Source organism: Pelodiscus sinensis, chromosome 6, assembly GCF_052426305.1.
Source record: "Pelodiscus sinensis isolate ZL-2025 chromosome 6, ASM5242630v1, whole genome shotgun sequence".
NCBI classification, from domain to species: Eukaryota; Metazoa; Chordata; order Testudines; family Trionychidae; genus Pelodiscus; species Pelodiscus sinensis.
In genome coordinates, this window is record NC_143057.1 from 64736087 (window position 1) to 64760294 (window position 24208).

Below are 24208 nucleotides of genomic sequence, written 5' to 3' on the forward strand. Positions count from 1 at the left end.
GTCTAAACTACAGCGTTTTGTTGACAAAGCAACTTGCTTTGACAACAGAACTGAATGTAGTCTAGATGCTCTTTGTCGACAGAAGCTTTGTCGACAGTATCTGTGGACACAACTTCTGTCGACAAAAGCCTGTAGTCTAGACGTACCCAAAGAGTCACCTTTTGTATTTGTCAGAGAAACTGTTTCCTCTGGGAACTTTCATAAGAAAGATATCTTTTTTTCATAGCAGATTAAAAAGTGATCACTTGAAATAGCACTCTTTCACCAGTGACTTTTTGTCTGCTGACCGAAATTTGCCTAACTACAGACTATTTTGCCAGGCAGAAGTAAAAGAGCCTCTTAGCCTGTCCCAATTTGACCATTGGTCTTATGTACATGGAAGTAAAGTATATTGGCACCTCCTATGTACATGGAAGTAAAATATATTGTAAGCTGCCACATTGTGCTCTCTAAATCTAAGTTTTAATTGTGAGTGTAACTTATGCAATAATATGTCTGTTTGCAAATCTCAGTCTGTTTGCCAAAAAAAAAAAAGTTTCAAGAGCTATCTTGTTCACCTAAGTCAAGTGTCCTTATGATTGTAATGTCAGCATAAGCGATGAGGAGTTTTGTGGCACTTCATAGACTAACAGATTTATTGGAGCATAAGCTTTCATGGGCAAAGACCCACTTCGTCAGATGCATCTGATGAAGTGGGTTTTTGCACATGAAAGCTTATGCACCAATAAATCTGTTAGTCTATAAGATGTCACAAGACTCCTCATTACTTTTGCAGTGCCCACATAGTTACCCAAATGGAATGTAAGAAGGGAGATAAAGCTTCATGGTATATTACAGTGGTATAAATCTCCTTTGCAAATCATAGAATACTAGAACTAGAAGGGACCTCGAAAGGTCAAGTCCAGTTGCCTGCCCTCATGGCAGGATCCAGTATCATTTAGATCAGTGGTGCCTAAATTGTTGGGGCTGCACACGCACCAGGGGCGAAGCCGCGGGCACCGCATTGGAGACCACTTGTCTGGACCATCCCTGATGATAGATGTCTATCCAACTTGCTTTTAAATACAGGCAGTCCCCGAGTTACGCGGATCCGCAGTTACGAACGGGGCCCTCCCTCTCCCTGGTCTCCAGCAGACCAGGGTGAGGAAGCAAAGCGGCGGAACACGCGGGCAGCGGACAGCCCAGACGCGTCTGGGCTGTCCGCTGCCCGCGTGCTCCGCTGCTTTGCTCCCCGTCCCCCTGGTCTGCAGACCAGGGGGACGGGGAGCAAAGCAGAGCAAAGCCATGGAGCCAGAGGGCAGCAGGACAGCCACGGCGCATCTGGGATATCCCGCTGCCCCCGTGCTCCGTGGCTTTGCTCCGGACGCCTGTGGTACAGCAGCTGGGGCGCTGCCGGTTGGTCCTGTAGCGCTTCTCTGGGCGCTACTGGACCAACCCGGCAGCACCCCAGCTGCTCTGCCCCAGGCGTCCTGATTCAGCCACTGCTGGTCAGTTTCAGCAGCGGCTGAATCAGGACGCCTGGGGTAGAGCAGCTTGGGTGCTGCTGGGTTGGTCCAGTAGCGCCAAGGAGAGGCAGCGCTACTGACCAACCCAGCAGCACCCCAGCTGCTGTGCCCCAGGAGTCCCCAAGTCAGCCGCTGCTTAAACTGACCAGTGGCTGACTACAGGAAGCCCCTCCCCCGGGCTTCCTGGAATCAGCCGCTGATGAGTTTCAGCAGCAGCTGACTTGGGGATGCCTGGGGTTCTTAAGTTGAATCTGTATGTAAGTCAGAACTGGCGTCCAGATTCAGCTGCTGTTGAAACTGATCAGTTTCAGCAGTGGCTGAATCTGGACGCCAGTTCCGACTTACATACAGATTCAACTTAAGAACAAACCTACAGTCCCTATGTTGTACGTAACCCGGGGACTGCCTGTACACTTGAGAAAATCTGGAAGGCAGTCCAATTAATTTCAGAATCTTGACAGCACTGTGTGTGTTGTGGGGTCTGTCTTTTACTTTAACTCCAGCATAATAGTGCGCATATTACTGGGATAGGTAGAGCTTTTCAAATTTTGGAGACTTTCCTAACTCAGCATGAGGGAGCTTTAGGCTTGCCCTTTTTTCCCTGACTGGAAGAGTGGTGGCCCTCTGGCCTGTCATCTGTAGCAGATATTGCCAGACTCTTGCATCCAGAAAATGGTGGATAGAGTATTTCCCAGAGTGACTTCAGGTATAGTTGCAAATCTGTGATCATGGGTGGGTTGGAGGTCTATGGTATTGGTTACATTCTGATCAGATAACTCCTGACTGGATTTTTCAGAATTAAAACTATGGAGATACTGCTTATGACAACTATCCACATGGTGAGGCAGCCAAGAACTCTCTTACAGTCCACATAGAGTTTCCCCTTGTGGATATCCCCAGTCTTCTGTATTGGGCCCATCCTGTGGATCCCATGTGCTTTCAAGCCACTGGGAATGAGTATCATCCAGACACTGTCTTTTTCTCTTGAATTCTAGCTCTCTGGCACACTCTCTTGGGTATAAACTCCCTGTCTGGAACCCCCAATTAGGCTAGTTTGCTGCTATAGAACTGCCTTCAGCCCTGACACACGTGTATGTGGCAGGCAGGAGCTAGCTTTTACGCAGGCTCTCCACAAGCACCGGCTCCCACCTGTTCCTTCCACCCTACTCCCCTCCCCTCCTCGCTGCTGATTGAGATACAGAGGCAGTGGCGTGAGGAGCAGGCTGCTCTGCAGGAGTCAGCATGCACAGAGTGCTGGCTTCTGTTTCTTCCCTCCCGTCCCCATGGCTACCTCTGATACAGAGGCAGTGGGGTGAAGAGGAGGTTGTGTGTAACTATGAGGGTTAACCAATGAGCCCAGACTCGTTCATTAACAGTGTACATGAATACACATTTACATCCCTGTTCCCCAGTAGCTAATATATGTTCTCCCCTGAGGTACATCCATGTGGGCATTCTGATTTATAGTTTGTCCGGGGACAGCATGACAGATGAAGGTGTCAAGCTGTGTGAAGTGTCTGCTTTTAATTTATGATTTCAGATTGTTGTTAGGAAATTCTTATTATATTTTGGAAGCCTTTTTCTGTATATGGCATCCACCATTTACTGATGGGTAATCTAGCATTTTTCTCCCAGTCAAGGGACAATGGAGAATTGTTATCCATAATGATTGTGCTCTGACCTAACAAAAAATACACTAAGGAGGTTTCCTTAGTGGGGAAACTAGTTTGACCAAGTTTTTCTGAAGAGGGATGGTGAATGGGGGAGAGTGGAAAATCACGAGGAACAGAGAATAGATGTGTTGGTGAGGAATATATAAACTTCAGAAACTGAGACATTGAAGAAATTGGCAGGCGAGAGGAAGAGATGGGCATATTTTCCCAGGCTGCATGAGAAGTCTGGTTGAAGGTCAAAAACTAACTGATCTAGAAAGCTTCATGATTTTGAAGAAAAACCATGAGTTGCTGGAGAGAGACTATCAATGCCTGGAAGGACTCTATAAAAATTCAGAGACCTTTCCAGAGTGATGAGGAACCTGAGGCTGGGAAATGCATGAATATGTGTGTTGTTTTGTGTAGATGTGTGTATTTCTCACCCTATCTATGTAAATCTACTGGTATTCTTAAACTGATGTGCAAAATCTGTGCGCTTGCTGACTTTCACTGTTGTGTGATCTGGAATTTGAGCATTAAACCCAGAGTGCCTTTATTACCAGGAGAGGATGCACTTAAAAAGAGTGGGCAATGTTGGGAAGGGAGTGTCATAGAAACCTAATCCTGATCCTAATCCTGATCCTGCAACCTAAGCATTTGGATTGCAGAGTCTCTGCTCTCAGAAAAATGTCTTACACAGAAGGATTGTAACCTGTGTGTGCCAAGGTCCTAAGCCAAGGGTAGTTCTTGGACTTGGTTCAGAGCTAGGAGCATTAAAAACCATGGGTCACGAGGTGGGCACTGAACACAATAGATTGGGGATTTCCTAGTTCCGGGGGCAAGTTGGACAAGCTTTGGAAAAAGAGACACTTAGGGTACATCTACACTGTGAGCTAAAGTCAAATTAAGATACACAACTTCAGCTACGTTAATTTCATCGCTGAAGTCTAAGTAGCTTAACAGGAAGTCGAAGGAAGGATACTCTGTTGACTTCCCTTACTACTTGTGAAGTGAGGGTTACAGAACTCGGAGTAAGAATCCCATTATTTTGAAATAACAGGCTTGCTGCATTGATGTGAAGTAACATTGTGGTGAAGGTATGCCCTTAGAAAAGATGATATGTGCACTTCATGCTTATACAGCACAGAGGAGAGACAGCTAAAGCAAAAGAAGAAAAAGCAGTGTATCTTCCTTTTTTTGGAGATGGCATGGTTCTCTGGGGAAGAAAACATCTCTTTAATCAGTCTGTGATGTCTTTGCTTGCTTCTTTACTTAGGTTAAGATTTTCTGTGCCCTAGTTCTTGAAGTCCTTCTTCCACCTGGATTGATGATCATATTTCAGCTTCTCATGTACTTAGTTTTTTGCCATGAAATAGAGGTTCTAATCTGCGCTGACTGTTATGAATACAGTTGATGTCCATGAAATGAAATGAAATTCACAACTAGGCAAAGACATTCTCCAAATTGTCAGTGTCCTCTCCAGGTTAGTTTAAATCTCCTTCAGTAATGTTAGTCTAATTTTCAGTTACGGCAAATAGTGACCATTTCGAGTACATGGAAAAAAATGGGGAACGTTAGAAAAAATAATTAAAACAGTATTCCCAATATCAAATGATAATGCATCAGTCCACAAAAAGAAATCATTACTTGGTGTTTAAGAATGAGATCCAAAGTAAAATCTTAAGGGTTGTCGGTGTTTGTGTGGTGGTTTTTTTTCCCCCCATTTGCCTCTTGTTACCTGCATCTTTCGGATACTTACGAGATACACATTTTTTCCAGACTTTTTCTCTGCAACTATAAGGCCGTGGGACTTGGTTTTTGTTCTGTATGAGATCTGAGATTGCCACCTGCTTTCAGTAAAATATTAAATGTTCGGAGACATTTAATAGCGTTTCCAGAGCTTGCAACAGAAGCTAACTTCTTTCATTACAGCTTAGTTTAAAAAATACATACATTGGCTGAATGTGGTTAGTGACTTAACACTGCCGAAGGACAGCAAGCTAGCTCCTAAAAAATGTTTCTCAAATTTTAAAAAAGTAACCTGACTTAGATTTTAAAATCCTCATAATTTCTGCCCCCACAGTTCAAGTGCTGTAAGTGTAGGGAAGATACACTTCATTGTGTGTGAAATAGAAAAGTTGAATCCTTCTTAAAGGGGAAAAATTGAACCTTGGCCTTAATCAAGACACTATTATTTCTCTATAGAATGCATAAACATATTGTAGCTGCAGTCCTGAATGGGAGTACACAACTTCTTTAATTGCATATTGCGGGAGCTTCTAAGAGGAACAAAAGTTTTTTGTTTAGATGCTTCCATGTGAGTTTTTACAAAATGGACTAATCAACAAGAGCATTTTTCTGACTTGTTATGCAGGAAATGCAAGTGCATTATCTGGGGCATTTAATATTCTTTGGCTCTTCTCCATCAATGAAGGAAATAACAATGGAAAGGAAAAAGAACAGGTATAAAAAGAATACAGGCAGTCCCCGGGTTACGTACAAGATAGGGACTGTAGGTTTGTTCTTAAGTTGAATTTGTATGTAAGTCAGAACTGGCGTCCAGATTCAGCCACTGCTGAAACTGACCAGCGGCTGACTACAGGAAGCCCGAGGCAGAGTTTCTCTGCCCCGGGCTTCCTGGAATCAGCCGCTGATCAGTTTCAACAGCGGCTGAATTTGGACTCCTGGGACAGAGCAGCTGAGGCGCTGCCGGGTAGGTCTCCACAGCGCCGCACCTCAGCGCTGCGGGGACCAACCCGGCAGCACCCCAGCTGCTCTGCCCCAGGTGTCCCCAAGTCAGCTGCTGCTGAAACTGATCAGCGGCTGATTCCAGGAACCCCGGGGCAGAGCAACTCTGCCTCGGGCTTCCTGTAGTCAGCCGCTGGTCAGTTTCAGCACCAGCTGACTTGGGGACACCTGGGGCAGAGCAGCTGGGGTGCTGCCGGGTTGGTCCAGTAGCGCCGAGGAGCGGCGCTGCGGGACTAACCTGACAGCGCCCCAGCTGCTCTACCCCAGGCGTCGTCGGCGAGAAAAGCCTGGTCTGCTGCGGGGGGGGGGGGGGGGGGGGGGGTGCCCCCCCCCCCCCCCCCCCCCCGCAGACCAGGGAAACGCGGGTGGCGGGACTGCTGAGACACACCGGGGTCCCGCCCGCATCCTCCGCGGCTTTGTTCTGCGTCTCCCTGGTCTGCTGGGGGGGGAGGGCTCCCCCCAGCAGACCAGGGAGATGGGGAGCAAAGCCGTGGAGCACGTGGGCAGCGGGACAGCCCAGACGCGCCGCGGCTGTCCCGCTGTCAGCGTCCTCCGAGGCTTTGCTCCCCGTCTCCCTTGTCTGCTGGGGGGGACTTCCCCCCCCAGCAGACCAGGGAGACGCGGAGCAGCTTTTCTTGCCCCGGAGGACGCGGGCGGCGGGACCGTGGTGCATCTGCGCGTCCCGCCGCTCCCATCCTCCGGGGCGAGAAAAGCCCCATTCATAACTGGGGATCCAACATAAGTCGAATCCGTGTAACTCGGGGACTGCCTGTACTCTTCAAAATATTTTGAAAGTTTGTTCAACTCATTTGATTACTCTGAAATCAGTCTAGATCATATTTATTAGCGTACACCAAATGTAGATGTACTATACTAAGGAGCTATTGTATCTAAATTTTCTTTACCAGGCTTGTGGAATTGTGTATTGAACCAAGTTCCCTGGTTAATCAATGAATGAGGCTCTGGGAAGATCATGTGTGCCTCTGAACTTTTTGAGGTGATCTAGGCTTTCAGAAATTTTGTTTTTATTTGCCATTGGTTGCTAGGTCTGCAGTTAGTTGCTCTTTTTTTGAACAGCTGCCTATAAAACCCTTATTTTTCTGTTGAGTGGTTACTTTTGCATGTAGCTGTTAAAATTTCTTGTTAGTTGATGATATGAACTTTGGCTATTATGTTTGAGTTTCTCAAGGCTTGGCTGCCATTTGAAACTAAGCTTTAAATATCTAACTTGTAGAATGAAAGAGAAAATTGGTTGATCCTGTCTGCTTTTATTGTTGTTAGATATGCCTCTTGAATCATAAGGAGGATTAGAAGGAATTAAGATTAATTTTAATCTGGTATTTGCAAAAAAATGTCTTTTGAAACAACTGTTTTGGAATTGGCATGGGGCAGAATTGTCCTTGGCAGCTCAAATTTGTTGTCACAAATCTGATTTTCCTAGACAGTGTCGTAAACTTGTTACAGGTTCTTCAATTTCATCATACTATAGGAACAAAACAATATTTTTAACTTGTTTGTGAACAATACTAGTATATCCTTCAGAACAGTGTGTGCTTCAAAAACATGCTACAAATATATTGATATTCTTGTTTTGTTTTTTTTCCTAAGTATTAACCTTAATTTGTTTACTTTCAGCTGGGCTCAAAGTGCAGAGAACTGAAAGACATTCATTTTGGCCAGTGTTACAAGATCTCAGATGAAGGAATGATCATTATAGCTAAAGGATGTCTGAAGTTGCAAAGAATATACATGCAGGAAAACAAATTAGTAAGTACTCGTTGAAATACATGTAGTTTTAAAAATGCTCGTGCTATCCTTTGACCAATCCTATTTCAAATTGTTCAGTATCAACGTTTTCTCTAGGTTTTAAATCTTAATACTAAATAAGTACTATTTTTTCTAAGTTGCTGAACATCATCTTCTCTCCCATTTATGACATTTTCAGATTTCTATAGATAACAGTGTTAACATTCTTTTTTTGGTATGTATTGATTAATTTTCTTTAAGAACAGCATATTAACACCAATCCAGGTAAGTGTGTGTTTTTACAATTAATTGGTCTATCCCACATACTTTTTTTATTATTTTTATACACACACACACACACACACACACACACACACACACACACACACACCTTCAGTCTAGGAACAGATTTGTTATAAAACGTTTTCAGGCTTCATACAGAGAGATAAAAACATGTCAAGTCCATGCAAAATCTTAAGCAGTAATTATATTTGTACTAATTTCTAGCTTAACTGAAAGTCATTGTCACTTTCTCTGAACATTCCATATGTGTAAGAACATAAGGAGCACCATACTGGGTCAGACTAAAGGTCCATTTTAGCTCAGTATCTTGTCTGCCAACAATGGTTAATACCAGGTGCCCCCCAGAGGGTAATCCTCATGTGATTAATCCTCATGTAATCCCTCTCCTGTCACCCATTTCTAGAGAAACAGAGGCTAGGCGCATGGTTCCTACCCATCTTGACTAATAGCCATTGATGGCCCTAATCTCCATGAATCAATCTAAGTCTTTTTTTTGAACCCTGTTAAAGTCCTAGCCTTGACCACATGCTCTGGCAAACGAGTTCCAGAAGGTTGACTGTGTGCTGAGTGAAGGAAAACTTCCTTTGGTTTGTTTTAAACATGCTGCCTGTTAATTTCATTTGGTGACCACTAGTTCTTATATTGTGGGAATAAGTAAATAACTTTTCCTTATTCACTTTTCCCACTCCAGTCATGGTTTTATAGACCTCTATCATGTCCCTTCTCCTCCCCCCCATAAAAGATGAAAAAGTGAAAAGTCCAAGTCTTTTTAGTCTCTCTTCATATGGGACCCGTTCCACACCCTGAATAATTTTTGTTTCCCTTTTTATGAACCTTTTCCAATGCCAATACATGTGTTGAGATGAGGCAACCACATCTGTATGCAGTACAGTAATTCCTCATTTAACATGTGCCCGCTTAACACGTTTTTGCCATAGCACAATTTTGTGGGAGGAACGTTTTTTGAATTACACGACCGTCCCCGGAATAACACGATTTTCCCCAGTTGGCCCATTGCCAGCGGCTGTGCAGGGCTTCACCTGCCCCCTTGCAAAGCGGCGGAGGGTTCGCTACTCGCCATGCTTTTCCCCGGTGACACCCTTCCCCACCTCCCCCCACGACAAATGCAGTGCGGGTCCTGGCAGACTTGTCACAGGGGCATACTCCCAACCCAATCCCCTTCCTCTCTCCTCCCCTTCCCTTCCCCAGAGCCAAACACCTCCCCTCCCTGCTGTAACCCAGTCCCCTATCTCCCCCAACCTTATGTCCCGGTCCCAACAGACACCACCGCTTGAAACGCAACCCCCACCTGTTCCATTATTTTCAATGGGAAAATTGACCTCACATAACACGTTTTCACTTAACACGATCATTTTCTGAAACCTATCTGTAGTGTTAAATGAGGAATTACTGTATTCAAGATGTGGGCATACCATGATTTTATATAGAGGCAATAAGATATTCTCTGTCTTATTCTCTGTCCCTCTTTTAATGATTCCTAACAAACTATTGGCTTTTTTTTGACTGCTGCTTAGCACTGAGTGGATGTTTTCAGAGAACTCTTCACAATGACTCCAAGATCTCTCTCATGAGTAGCTGTAGCTAACTTACTCGCCATCATATTGTATGTATAGTTGGGATTTTTTTCCCCAATGTCCATTACTTTGTTTATCAACATTAAATTATATTTGCCATTTTGTTTCCAATCACTAAGTTTGGTGAGATCTTTTTGAAGCTCTTCAGTCTGCTTTGGTCTTAACTATTTTGAGCAGTTTGGTATCATCTGCAAATTTTGCTACCTCACAGTTCACTTCTTTCTGTAGGTCATTTATAAGTAACTTGAATAGTTTTTGTAGTGTCTGCAAATACAAAAATTTATTAGTTTAATCTGGAAATGTGCAGCCATTTCTCATGGGGCTCCAGTAGAGCAAATCTCTTGAGGATGATAATAAAGGGAAACAACAACAATGAAAATAATTTCTCAGAATAAGACGGGGTCTTCTGTTATGCAGATATTGGGGGCCATTTCTGAAGTGACAAGTTATTACCATTAAAGCCAGCAACTGCTCAAAGCAGTAAGTTAGAGCAGGTGAGTGCCATGTATTTAGGTGAGCTGCATATTTTGTTCCTAGCCAGTTGAACTTCAACTTAAATTAGGTATATTAAAGCAAGCTGCTCATATGTGCGTGGTATCTAATCTAAAAATAAGTTATACACTGTGGTGAAAGATAGACTAGAAAGAATATTTTGTTGTCGCTGTGAATTATGGGATATAGCAAAAATTAATAGGATTGTCAATGTAGCCCAGAACAACCTAGAAGATGAATATTTCATGGTAAAAATTGGCATTTTCAGTGCAAGTCTGTTTTATTCAAGAACTCGCCTAAGTGTTAAGAGCTAGGACCACAAAATTGGAATGATCAGATTTTGGTTGTTTTTGACTTTCCCCCAGTATAAATAGAGCAAGTTCTAGATAAAAAATTTGTATCCATCTGCAAAAATAAGTTTCAGATCTATCTTATATAGCTACGTCTGTATCCGAGGATGCAGCTACCTGTGGATATAAAGCAAATATCCATGAATTTGCAGGGCTCTGCACGTAAAGAGTACTAGGAATATGAAGGCTGATTGGCTGAGTAATTTGGTGGAATGGAGTCTTCTCAATTAATCCTTAATTAGTGATAAAAACATAGCCATGTTAGTCTGGTGTAGCTGACACAAAAAAATTGGACCTAACCGATTGAGTTATAAGATCAAGAACACCTATTCCTGCTCATCCAGAAATATAATTTATGCTATCGTATGCCGAAAGTGTCCGTCTGCTATGTATGTTGGACAAACGTCTCAGACACTTCGCCAAAGAATCAATGCCCACAAAACAGATATCAGACAGGATCACAAATAAAAAACAGTTTCTTGCCATTTCAACCAGAAAGGGCATTGTTTCAACAACTTGATTACCTACATTCTGCTTCAAAGACCTTTTCACACCAGACTTGAAAGAGAATCCTCTGAACTGTCATTCATGCTTAAATTCGACACTTTACACCTCGGTCGAAACAAAGATATTAATTATCTTACTCATTACAAAGAGAGCTTCCCCAATTATCACCTCTAATATCATTAGCTCACAGACATTTACCTCCTCCTCCCCTATCCCCCTTCTGTTCTGAAATTTGATTTGTCCTTTTCATGTGTGTTCATTTTTTTTTATTTGTATCCTTTGGTATATACTTTTTGATCTGAGGAAGTGGGTCTGGCCCATGAAAGCGCATCACCTAATAAACCATCTTGTTAGTCTTTAAAGTGCTACATAATCCTTTAATTAAGCATTCCATGGTGCTTTAAAAAATTTAAAAAATTGCATTCTGGGTTAGGGATATAAGCTACTCTTTGACTATCCAATAGGCAAAAATTTATCGGATAGTTGAGGGACTAGTCAACTAGTTGTTTCTCTCCCATCCTTGCTGTGGGGGAGAACAGGAGCTGGTTCCGCGAGCACCGTCTCCACAGGGGGAAAGGGGACACAGGAGGTAGCGGGGACTAGGTGTGAGCCAAGAATCAGCTGATTCCTGGCTCGTGCCTAGTCCTAGATGCACCTCTGCTTTTTAGATGTATAAAGAGCTGATAGGGAAGCCTTAAGGATTTATATTAAAATTTGAGAGTATAAAGAAAAGAGGTACAAAAGCATTTAAATTGTCTGTCTTATGGTGGATATGCTAGTGCACTGCTGACGCATATGGAGAAAAATGATTCAATCATCAAAATAAGCACAAGAGCGCTCTCGTACAAGTAATGGCAGCATCCTGGACTGAGAGAATTTGGGCCCATTACAGTGGAATAGATAAAGCTGTAATTTTGTCATCCTTTCATGTCTTAACAAGTTTTACAAGTAGCTTTTCTCTATTTTTAGCTGATGAAGCCTTTGGCCAGCATGTGCTGCAATGTGTGGTGATTGCTTAGAGTCTTTTCTGTCAGTGATACTACTTTGTTCCTTGATAAGAAGATGCCACAGTGAGGGCACACTTGTAGTCCTAGCCCTGAAAGAGATTGGGAGAATTTGTGATTGTTACCTCCTTTGCCAGGATAGGTCCATTGATCCAGGGCTCCCTGAAAAAGGGAGATTTAATGAACTTATTATTAAAAATATGTGCAGTAGTTAAAATCTCCTATTGTTCATAGAAAAAACCCCAAAAGAGCACTTCCTGCAAGTTGTTGATAGGGGTCAAGAGATGAGTGTTTTGTTTTATAGTGCAGAGTCAAGGAGGTTACGTTTAGGAATCCTTTTAGAACTGAGAGAATACTTGAAAGGGGAGAGGGTCTAGTCCCTCACCAGTTTCCCAATCCGCTTTGCTTTTATTGGGGAACAAATAACTGAACTTTTATCCAGTAAGCAACTGGCAAATATCTCACTGTTTCCTGTCAGTACTGGGGAATCCAACCAGTACTGCTGTAGTGACCTAGCCACACTCAACCAGCCAAATAGCCACATGTGGCTAGTGGCTAGTATTTTGGACACCACGGTACATGCATGCAATTTTGGCATGTGTCGTTTCAGGTATTTCTTATATACTAGTACATTAGTGAATATACTGAAATAGACTTCTAAAAGATAATGCGTATTTTAGTATGAAATCTCCCTACAGCACCGTGGTAGCTCTTTGCTGAGAAGTGGAGTGACATAGTTTTCACACACACACAAAAAAATGTGGATTATCCATGTAAGGCAATAATGCAGTAGTTATTTCCAGAACAACAGCACTCTATTGAAAAGTTTGCCTTTTTATTTAATATTTTTCTTGAACAGTATTTTGTTGGTTGTAGACTTTATGACTTGTATAGATATTCATGGTGCAATGCTATGAAATAGTTCAGTATGTTAGGGGAATACTCAAACGCAAAGCTTTCTTCCTAACTATAGTCTGAACTTTTGCTTATTATACAAGGAAATCTTTCCAGTTAACAAGCTTCTATTTTTTTTTGAAATGTTTGTGAGGAAAAAACCCTCCTTATCAGTCTCTCACAGAAATATTAATGATTTTTGGATTTTCATTTAAATATGTTTGGTGACAACCACTTGAATTTCTGTGCAAATGTTCAGTTTCTGAGAGTTCTCTGTAAATACACAAAGTAAAGTTGTGTATTGGCCTTTAGGTGGCAGTATTGACTTTGTAGATAGCAGTAGCAGGTCTTTGTGTCCTTGGTATAACAATAATGAAATGTCATTACACGGATAGTTTTTAAATACTATATTGATGTTGTATGTTGCAGTATCCTTTTAAAACTTTCATATAGGACTCACAGGATGACTATTTTTCATTTAAAAAAAACATTTAAAAATGTTGATCCTCAGCATATAACAAATCACTTAGCTGACAGTATTTTAAGTCTTGCATGCTTTAGTTGGAAAATTGTTAAAAGCATTTCTCTTTAAATATAGGTCATTTGCTTTGTTTCCAAAACTGTTGTTAAAGAATGGAGGACAGGTGACAAAAGTAGCGGTGTTCAGGGAGTATATTACAAACTGTCTTTTTATAGAGTGAAGTTAGTTAATCATGTAGGATGACAAACATATCCAGGACACGGAGTATACGGAGTAGAAAATAAACATGCTGAGGCTAACCATACCTTATCGTTAGGGAAACTTTTTGGATAGAAATGACTATTATTCTTTGGCTAGACTTTTGAGGTCATATGTCTGTATTCTGAGTGTGGAAGGTGTGAGTTGATGCTTGCTCATAAACCACAAAATGGCACCTTCTTAGGATGTAGGATATTTGGGAATTCAGCATAAACAAGGTGGAATCTCCATCAAATTACCTATATGCTATCAATAGTGAACTGTTAGCCTAAGGTGGCACATCAGGAAATTGGAGGAAATCCTTACCAGAACCACATTATTACTGTTCAAAATAAAATGCTGAATGAGATTAATTTTTATTCTATAGCACATGCAAATACAGAACTTAAAATACACAGTATCAGTGAAATGCACATGCACACAAAAATAAGTAAAATAAAATCAAACGACTTTGAAAATTATATCTGAAGAGATATGTTCAGTTACTTTCCAAGTCTAATATACCTTCTACTTCTGAATGACGTGTTGAAACAAATCCTGTGTAATTCCTTGCTATCAGGCAAGTCAATAAGTCCTTAATAATCAGCACCGTTGCATCTTAGGTGCCACCTCATCAAATGTTAACATGTTTTTCATGTTGCATAGTTTGTTCTAAAGGCATTTTGGTATGTGTATGAGGAAAATCTCGCTCACAATGGAGCAAATTTTTAGTCAGTTTGTTTTTCCACTCTCTTTAAATGAGCTTAGTGTTTACCCCAATATGACTCTTCAAAAGTGATAAATTTAACAAGCAAACAAACACTAATTAACTAAAGTGACTTATATATTCATTTCAAATTATTTATATATTCAAATTAAATATGGTTCTTTTGAAACATACCAGATTGACAGCATTGGAAACTGAAGTCCTCTTTTTGTCCACTAAACAGGTACAACGTGAGCAGCAGCAGTGCAAGCTTCTCCACACTGCCCCATCTATGTGCTGCAAACCCTGACCTAGAGGACTCCTCTAGGATGGGTAAGAGTACTTCAGTCTCCATGCTTGTTCAATCGTTACTGAGGCTACCAACAAGAGTACTCATTTGTGATACTCCTTAGCACCAAGAAATGGACTGAAACCACCAGCTCAGTTTTACATTAGCCACCAAACGTCTGTCAGTGGTAATAACTTCAGTTACAGCAGATCTGGGCCATTGGTAGAAAAGCGAAAGGCTCCATGTGCCATTGCCAAAATTCAGAGTCTAATTTTATATGGTAGCTACTTTGTTATACTGTGCACAAGTGTACACATTACAATTACAAGGTTAGTGTTGTGCAGTTTTAAAATGGCTACTTTTAAGGGCCATGATTTAAAAAAAACACCCAGAAACTTCAGGTACATAATTGTACTGCTCTGTACACAGTAAACACTGCCTTTACCTTAGAAATATTTGTAATGGTTTATGTGACTTTGTGGTTTATACTATGTTACATAAAGTATTTTTTAGGAGCTAAACAATTTAAACTGCAATATATATTGGTTTATGCATTGTGTACCCATTATTTTTAGTACATTGAATATGATCTCAATGCTTTCTTTAGGTAATAAATGGTAGATTAATTTAACAAGACATTGATCTACCTAATGATGCATTTTTTACATAAATTTGTGAACATTTATTATTTATTAGTAACAAAAAAATATAAATAGATTAATATAATTTGTAGTATTTTTTCCATGTTTCAACTTGCTACAGTTTTCCTGGCTGTAAATATTTCACATACACATGAAAAGCTTGATGTATTAATAGAAGAGAAAATTACGTTCAGTAGAACTGGCTTTCTGGTTCAGACAAATAAAAAGTGATGAATACAAAACACTGGTAAAAGTTGTGTAAATGTGGCATGATCCTGAATATTCTTCCATGAACAACATATGAATGTATTTTGCTTACAATTGCATAGATTTAAGCTTTTCTTAATGAGTGTTGATAGGATTGTTGTGACTGCTTTCTAATGTCTGGCACTACATAAACATTGAATTTACCGTGTACAATAATGGATTCTAGTTCTTACATTGTTTAAACCTTAATTTATAAATCATAGAATAATTAGTGCGGTTGAAATAGAAAAACCAAAAATTTAAAGCTGAGTAAGAGCTAAATTCTGCTCTGATGTGAGTAATCTAAGAGTCACACATGTTAATTTAAATGTGTGTAACTGGACTAATCACGTGAGTAAGATGGAAGAGGCTTATATCTGTATTTATGGAACAGAAGTATTGTTTCCGTTAAAAGATCAATAGGATATTTATTATAAGACAAAGCTAAAATGTAATGATTAAGTATTTAAAAATAAAATGCTAAAATTGTTAGTAATTTGAATTGTTGGTTTTTATGGATCAAGGAGAAAAGGTCGCAAAACTAAACTAATAGAAATGTTGCATTAAACAAGTCTGCTCCAAACCAGGGCATTGTTATAGTTGGAAGAATTATTTTATGGAAATTACATATTTTACCTAAGGATATTTGTAAAGGGCCAAGTGTTTCTCCTTAAGAGGCACAATCACCATTTTTGTAAGTTGTTATTATAAATTAAAGATTCATTTTTTTTTTTACTAAAATGACCAGAAATAATTTATTAGAAAAAAAATCCCAACTGTATGAACAGAATAACAAGTTTATGTACTATGAAATGGATGTCATACATCTTGCATTAATCTGTAGTCTATGTACTTGATATTTTATTTAAAAATAATCAAAGAATAGAAAATAACGACCATAGTGGGTCATACCAAAGGTCCATCTTGGCCTGTATTCTGTCTTCTGACAGTGGCCAATGCCCTCAACAGGTAACCATCACGTGATCTCTTCCCGAGGCTAGGGACACTATTCCTACCTATTCTGGCTAAAAAGTATTGATAGACCTATCCTTCATGAGTTTATCTAATTCTTTTTGAACCCTGATGAAGTCCTGGTCTTCATAACATCCTCTGGCAAGGAGTACTACATGTTGACTGTGCACTGCATGAAGAAATTGTTCCTTTTGTTTTAAACCTACCTATTAATTTCATTTAGTGACACCTATTATCTTACAGGAACAAGTGAGTATTTTTTCCTTATTCATTTTCTCTATACTTGCTCTGATTTTACAGACCTTTATCATATCCTCTCTTAGTCTCCTCTTTTCTAAGCTGAAAAGTCCCACTCTTTTTAATCTCTCTTCCTCTGGTACCCATTCCAAACCCCTAAACATTTAGTAGCCTTCTCTGATTTTTTTTTTCCATTGCCAAGATACCATTTTTTGGATGAGGCGACCACATGTGTATGTAGTATTGGACCTGAATGGGTTTGACAGCTGGATATGAAGCCCCTTTGGTTACTTGAACATACGTATTTACTTATAGCCCAGATCAGTGGTAATCAAAAGTCACTAAAGTTTATAAATGAGAATTCTGTACTATTAGAGTTATTTTTAACAAGGGGATTCTGCAGGTGCATGTGGTTGAGTGAGAAACAGACTGTTTTAGCATTTCTTAAGTACTTGACATCTTTAAAACATTGTACAAACAATAACCTTCTCAATAAAATCCTGTGACCTAAGTTTTATCTCCATTTTATGGATGAGGATAAATGAAAGAGAGGGTGAGAAGTTCCAGAAGCAGCAAAATCAGTCAGTACCAGAACTGGTACTTGAACTTGTGAATTCTTTCTATCCTGGCCTGCATCTAGTCTGTTGAAACATTTACCTACCTATAAAACGTAAGGGCAAACTTTTATAACTTGGGATCCCAACGTGAGGCACATACATAAAAATGACCTGGCAATTCAGAGTAGCCATCAATCAGACCTTCTGCATTGATTCTAAAAAGCAAAGAAATTGTACAGCGATGGGAGAATAATGCTTCTGAAAATCAGTATATTTTTATTTCAGTATTTGTCTATATACTCCCATGCTTGGAAAAACTTGATGTTAGTTTCCTATATTGCAACTAAATGAAAGAACTAATCAAATATTTCCTTTTAGTGTAACAATGTCTTCTAGTTGCAGACACCACTGACAAACTCTTAATTTGTGATTCTCCATTTACACAGCCATAATCTTGACCCATTATGTATTGCTAAAATTTCTCGACCATTCACTTAAAAGTGAGCAATGAATCAAAACAGTTAATGTTACTTGGAGTGAGCTATAGTGCTGTTTGTTGAAAAGAGATCACAGATAGGTTGCTGTGAAGCAAGTCCTTATAAGTACTAGTATCATTTCTTTAAAATGATAGCAATTTGCATTTATCAAAGGTGATATAAATTGTGCTTTTTATTTGAACAAAGCACAGACAAGATTATGAAAAAATGTCAAACACATCTTCCTACTTAAACAATTCCAACAAATATCAGTAAACATTCTTTTTGCTTTGTGAAGCTTGGTAAATGATGATATTTTTTCCTTGCCTCTGCTTTCTCAAGTAGAGCTTCAGTGCTTTCTTTCCTCAGAGGAGATGCTGATCATCACCATAGGTAGGGGAGAGCTTGGGACTGTAACAGAGTAGCCTCAATTGCTTAGCCTACCAATTACTAATGGATGAAACGTCTCTCTCTCCATCCATGCCCATGATGTGCACCTATAACTGCAATAGCTAAACACGATGTGCAGTCATGATCTTTTAGATTTGTTGTGAGATGATGATTTTAGCACAATTACTACTGCAGAGTTGGGCGCAGGTAATGTTGTCATATGCACAATAAAGTTCATGGATTGACTGGAAATGGAGACTGAACTATTGTGTCAGTGTTGGAAGTAGTTACTCCTAAATCAAGGTGAAACCTCTTCACTTCCTTTATTCATTGTTATGAACAACAGCACCATCTGTCACCCAGGTTTGCAACGTTGGGTTCCTATTTTATGCTTCACTTTATTTCTGACCATACTTTCAGGTTACCACCATGTTTTGCCACTTGGTCAACATAGTCTTCCCTGCGCTGTCCAGATCAAATCCCAGTCAAATACAGGGAGGTATAGTCATAGTTCCACTATCACCCTTTCCTGCTCCCTTTGTGATGCCAATGTTGTCTTCAGGGAGCAAAAGGCTAGCTTCGAGGCCACTCTGCATTCATTACTGTTTGTACTTCTTTCTTCTCCTAGCCTTCATTTTGTATAATTTAGGGCTAGCCAAAGTGTGAATTTCAGAATGTAGGTTTTCTGTACTAAAAAAATCTATGGTATCTCTATTTTAGAGAGGTTGTGCATTTGTGTGTTTGTCTGTTTGTTGAAGAACTTTACCTAAATGGTAAGAGTTAGGATCACCAGATTGCATGTTCAGCTTCCTCTTACCACAACTTAAAGCAAGGTCAGGGTTGTGCCAGGACTATAGCATGTGCGGAGAATATGATTGTTTCACGTCAAGCAGATAGCAGGGACAGTTATACTCATGAATGACCATTGGGGCAGCAAGGGCCCCAGCCCCAGGGAGTGGTTGCTGGTTGGCAGCACAACTCCTACTGGTCTAGGCTGCCCTCTTGGGAGCAGCTGCCAACTGTGCCATGCGGCCCTGCCACTCCAACCTTTCCTCATCCTGCGCTGGACCTGGGCAATGTCAGCTAAAACTTATAGTACTGTTATAAATTGTTTGTGCTGCATCAGGCTCACAACTGCTTCAGCAAGTTATTCTTCACCATTGTAGTGCTAGTGTAAATCAAAAGTGCTAGTGTCTGTAGTTGCATTGTTGCAATTAATTTCTCTCTCTTAGTCTAACAAGACTGAAGAAGAAAGAAGTCTGTGAATGAAGGAAATCCTATTGTTGGTGAATAAACAAAGCATTTTTCAAAATTTAATATCAAAGAAATATTTGTTCAGCATGGGAAATTGCTGCTTCAGATCTGAGCAAGAATTTTGTGTAAGCTTGAAAGCTTATCTCTTTCTCACTAACAGAGATAAGAAAATACATTCTCTCACCCACTTTGAGTGTCTAATATCCTGGGACCAAACTGGCTACAGCAACACTGCATACAATGAAGAAATACTAATTGTAAGGGGTAGAATATTTTATAGAAAAAAGACAATACTTAATACTGAAATACTATTTAAATATTCACAACGTTATACAATATCAATAGCCACCAAATTATTTAATAGTCTTCAACATTTAGTAGTAGCAAGAGCTAACATTTTGGAAACTGTTCTGGTGCTTGAGTGCGATATAGGTTTGAAACTATTGAAGCTGAAAAGAGCAATACTTTACCTTTTGCATCCAGATAATTTCTCAAATTTCAAAATGTTTGGCATAATCTACATTGCCATAAATGTGCTGAATGTGAGAAGGATTAAAGTGGAGTGCCACAGAAGTAAATTTGCCAAATTTCTAATCTAATATTGTATTCCGGAGTTTCTTACAATAGTGTTGCTAGTGAGTAGCATTAAGCAGCATTGGATCTTTATGCTAAATTATGGATTTTTGAACTGGAACTTGGTTTCAATTCTAACTGGAAATAGTTAATTGTCTAACGATTAAATTATCTTTCTAATAATATGAAAGTCTTAGGTATTGTAAACCTTTGAAAAATCTTGGAGTGCAAGCCACAATGCTTTAGAAGTCTGTGATAGAAATGTAGCCGTGTTAGTCTGGGGTAGTTGAAGCAAAATGCAGGACAATGTAGCACTTTAAAGACTAACAAGATGGTTTATTAGATGTTGAGCTTTCGTGGGCCAGACCCACTTCCTCAGATCAAATAGTGGAAGAAAGTAGTCACAACCATATATACCAAAGGATACAATTAAAAAAAATGAACAAATATGAAAAGGACAAATCACATTGCAGAACAGAAGGGGGATGCGGGAGGGTGGGAAGGGGGAGGAAGGAAGGTAAGTGTCTGTGAATTGCTGATATTAAAGGTAGGGAGAGTGGGATGTTTGTGAGTTAATGGTATTACAGGTGATAATTGGGGAAACTGTCTTGGTAATGGGTGAGAAAGTTCAAAGTCTTGTTAAGTCCTTGTTGGCAAGTGTCGAATTTTAACATGAATGACAGTTCAGAGGATTCCTTTTCAAGTGCAGATGTAAAAGGTCTTTGTAGCAGAATGCAGGTGGCTAAGTCATTTAGAGAGTGTCCTTTCTGGTTAAAGTGGCAAGAAACTGTTTTCTCTTTGATCTTGTCTGATATCTGTTTTGTGGGCATTAATCCTTTGGCGAAGTGTCTGAGATGTTTGTCCAATGTACATAGCAGACGGACACTTTCGGCACATGATAGCATAGATTATATTTCTGGATGCGCAGGAATATGTGTTCTTGATCTTATAACTCACTTGGTTAGGTCCAATAATGGTATCAGCAGAATGAATATGTGGACAAAGCTGTAGAGAAAAACCCACCGACTCATACAGTTACCTACATGCATCCAGCTCCCATCCAGAACACACCACACGATCCATCGTCTATAGCCAAGCCCTTCGATACAACTGCATCTGCTCTAACCCCACTGACAGAGACCAGAAGCTTCAGGATCTCTACCAAGCATTTATAAATCTCAACTACCCACCCAGAGAAATAAAAAAGCAAATTGAAAGAGCCAGACGATACCTAGAAACCATCTACTTCAAGACAGACCCAAGAAAACCAACAATAGAACACCACTTGTCATCACCTACAACCCCCAACTTAAACCTGTCCAACACATTATCAATAAACTACAGCCTATATTGGAACAGGATACCATACTCAAAGAGGCTCTGGGAGACAGACCCATAGTCTCCTATAGACAACCACCTAACCTCAAGATGATTCTTACCAACCACCACAGGACATACCACACTAATACCAACCCTGGTACCTTCCCTTGCAACAAACCCCGTTGCCAGCTTTGTCCACATATTCATTCTGCTGATACCATTATTGGACCTAACCAAGTGAGTTATAAGATCAAGAACACATATTCCTGCGCATCCAGAAATATAATCTATGCTATCATGTGCCGAAAGTGTCCGTCTGCTATGTACATTGGACAAACATCTCAGACACTTCGCCAAAGGATTAATGCCCACAAAACAGATATCAGACAAGATCACAAAGAGAAAACAGTTTCTTGCCACTTTAACCAGAAAGGACACTCTCTAAATGACTTAGCCACCTGCATTCTGCTACAAAGACCTTTTACATCTGCACTTGAAAGGGAATCCTCTGAACTGTCATTCATGTTAAAATTCGACACTTGCCAACAAGGACTTAACAAGACTTTGAACTTTCTCACCCATTACCAAGACAGTTTCCCCAATTATCACCTGTAATACCATTAACTCACAAACATCCCACTCTCCCTACCTTTAATATCAGCAATTCACAGACACTTACCTTCCTTCCTCCCCCTTCCCACCCTCCCGCATCGCCCTTCTGTTCTGCAATGTGATTTGTCCTTTTCATATTTGTTCATTTTCTTTTAATTGTATCCTTTGGTATATATGGTTGTGACTACTTTCTTCCACTATTTGATCTGAGGAAGTGGGTCTGGCCCACGAAAGCTCAACATCTAATAAACCATCTTGTTAGTCCTTTAAAGTGCTACATTGTCCTGCATTTTGCTTAGAAGTCTGTGTGTGTCTACGATACCTAAACAGAGGCTTCAAAGCCTGCTAATGAGCCGCCTCTGTTAAAAATAAATCTTGAGCTTTCACTGGATTTGAGTTTTAATGGAGCTGCTTGAAGTGGAGACCACATGAGAGGACCTTAGATTTCCAGTCACATGAATTGCCAGATTCAACGTCTCTGGGACTTGGAATTTACTTTACTCTCTCATTGTGTTTCTGAGTGCCTGTCCCATCCTCTTCCAATTTAAGCTACTGCAGAACGTTAACGGTTAAGGTTGACCCCTTCAATTTTGCTTGTTGGATGGGATGTCAAGAATCTCAGATGCTTATGACTGACTTTTTGAGCGTTAAATCAATTTTGATTTGTTAAGCAAGTTCACATGATCAAGTTCACATAATACTTGTGTCTCCTTTCTCTGGTTTCCCTCCAGTCAAAACTTTTAGCAGAATTTTGCTTCAGATTCCATAAAGCAACACAGGCAGAACATTGGCACATTGTTTTAGGATAATCTCCTTTTTCATTTATTATGGAACGGAAGTACTCTTTACTCCCTGGTTCAAGTTGACTTCTCTGTATTTAGGCCCATAGTTATCCACTGCATCTTTCAAAATCCTGTAGGTGTTTTATGATTATAGAAAGGGACTCAGAGAATGAAGGGACTGTGAAGAAGAAGGAGAAAACAGTACGTCTGCAGCCAACGTGGTGCTGAATTGCAACGGCGATGCTTCCATTAATGGTTGTTTGTAGCTTGGCAAACTGAAAGTCAAGAGAGATTTTAATGCTTTTTGATGAAACAGCAATTTGTTACAAGGTGAATATGCCTATCAAGATGTCTCTTTACAGATGTGGCACTGGGGATAGTCTTGTAGTGTGGGTTTTTGTTTGTTTGTTGTTGTTTTAACTCACCCTTATGCCTGCCATAGATATGTCCAAGCCTAAATTTTGGTTGGCTCTGAAGGCAACTACTGGCTTTTTCACCACACATGACCAGTCTGGAAGTTGAATGGCAAATCCCTGACAGCAATAGCCTATTTGAATCTTTCCTGCAAATTGCTTTTTGTGTGTTACTGTTGTAGGAAGAAAGTAGGGAATTAATTATTACTGTATCATGCAAATGTTGTTACAGGGCTTTAAGAGAAAAGACAAAGTATTTGTGGATCACTTTTTCACCCATAGGAAAAATGAAGAGTCTTATAAGAAGCAATGTAGTTTTTATTAGAGATGTAAGAATTTAATGCATTAACTGATAAGCTGATGCTGATCAGTACCGGTTACTGGTTAAAATCCAGTGGGCTGCTAGTGCTGAAAGCTATCCTGACCTGCAGAGGCTGGTGGCAGCCAGTGGTGTTAACTGTGTAACTGATTGAATTGTAATCAGTTACATGGTTAACATTTTTAAACCTTTTTTACATCCCTACGATTTATTCACTAGCATATTCTGCTTAGTTATTTTTTACCTGACTTCAACTTCCACCAACAGAAGAGAGGCAGGGTAAAAATATTTTAAATAAAAAGATATTATAGGACCTAGAGGAATATAAGCTATTGGTTTATAACTGGAAACATAGTTAAAGTGGTTTTAATTTTTTTTAAGGGATGTAATTAAACTAGGGTGGAGTCATTGTGGTACCCAAAAATACTCTTACTAGTTGTGTTAATTTAAATATTAAATACTAATTGCAATGAAACAAGGCACTAATTCTGGAGATACTTAAGTTTAATGGACTATTTGTGAATAAAGTGTGAAAGATTGAGACTCAGTTTTAATACAGGTATTTAAATATCAAGTTTTTTAAATTCTTTTGTTAAGGTACTGTTTTGTGAGGAGGAAAAAAAAATGGCTCTGTTATTGACCATTATGTCTGCTAGGAAATCTTCCCAGTAAATTAATTTGAAATATATAATTTGAACTACGTGTGCGTATGTGTGAGAGAGAGAGATTTGAGTAATGTCTAATTATCCTACTTTAGAGCATAGGAACTGTGCTATTAGAATTGTAATATACATTTTGGCATATTCTCATTCATCATTTAATATTGACCATGTGATTAAAAATGAACAGGGTACTTGAGCTCATGAGAGCTATTAAAGGAAAATGCATATAGAATAGTTCTCCCTCC

At 39.8% G+C, this 24208-nt stretch overlaps 1 protein-coding gene across 4 annotated transcripts in view; it reads left to right on the top strand.

Moving 5' to 3' along the window:
- Window positions 1–24208, top strand: part of FBXL17 (F-box and leucine rich repeat protein 17) — a 403072-nt gene that overhangs the window by 16110 nt on the left and 362754 nt on the right. For all 4 annotated transcript variants that reach the window (XM_089779303.1, XM_089779302.1, XM_089779301.1 and 1 more), the window contains one exon: window positions 7541–7672. In XM_089779303.1, the coding sequence (XP_089635429.1) occupies window positions 7541–7672 (132 nt within the window). The remainder of the gene's footprint in view (window positions 1–7540; window positions 7673–24208) is intronic.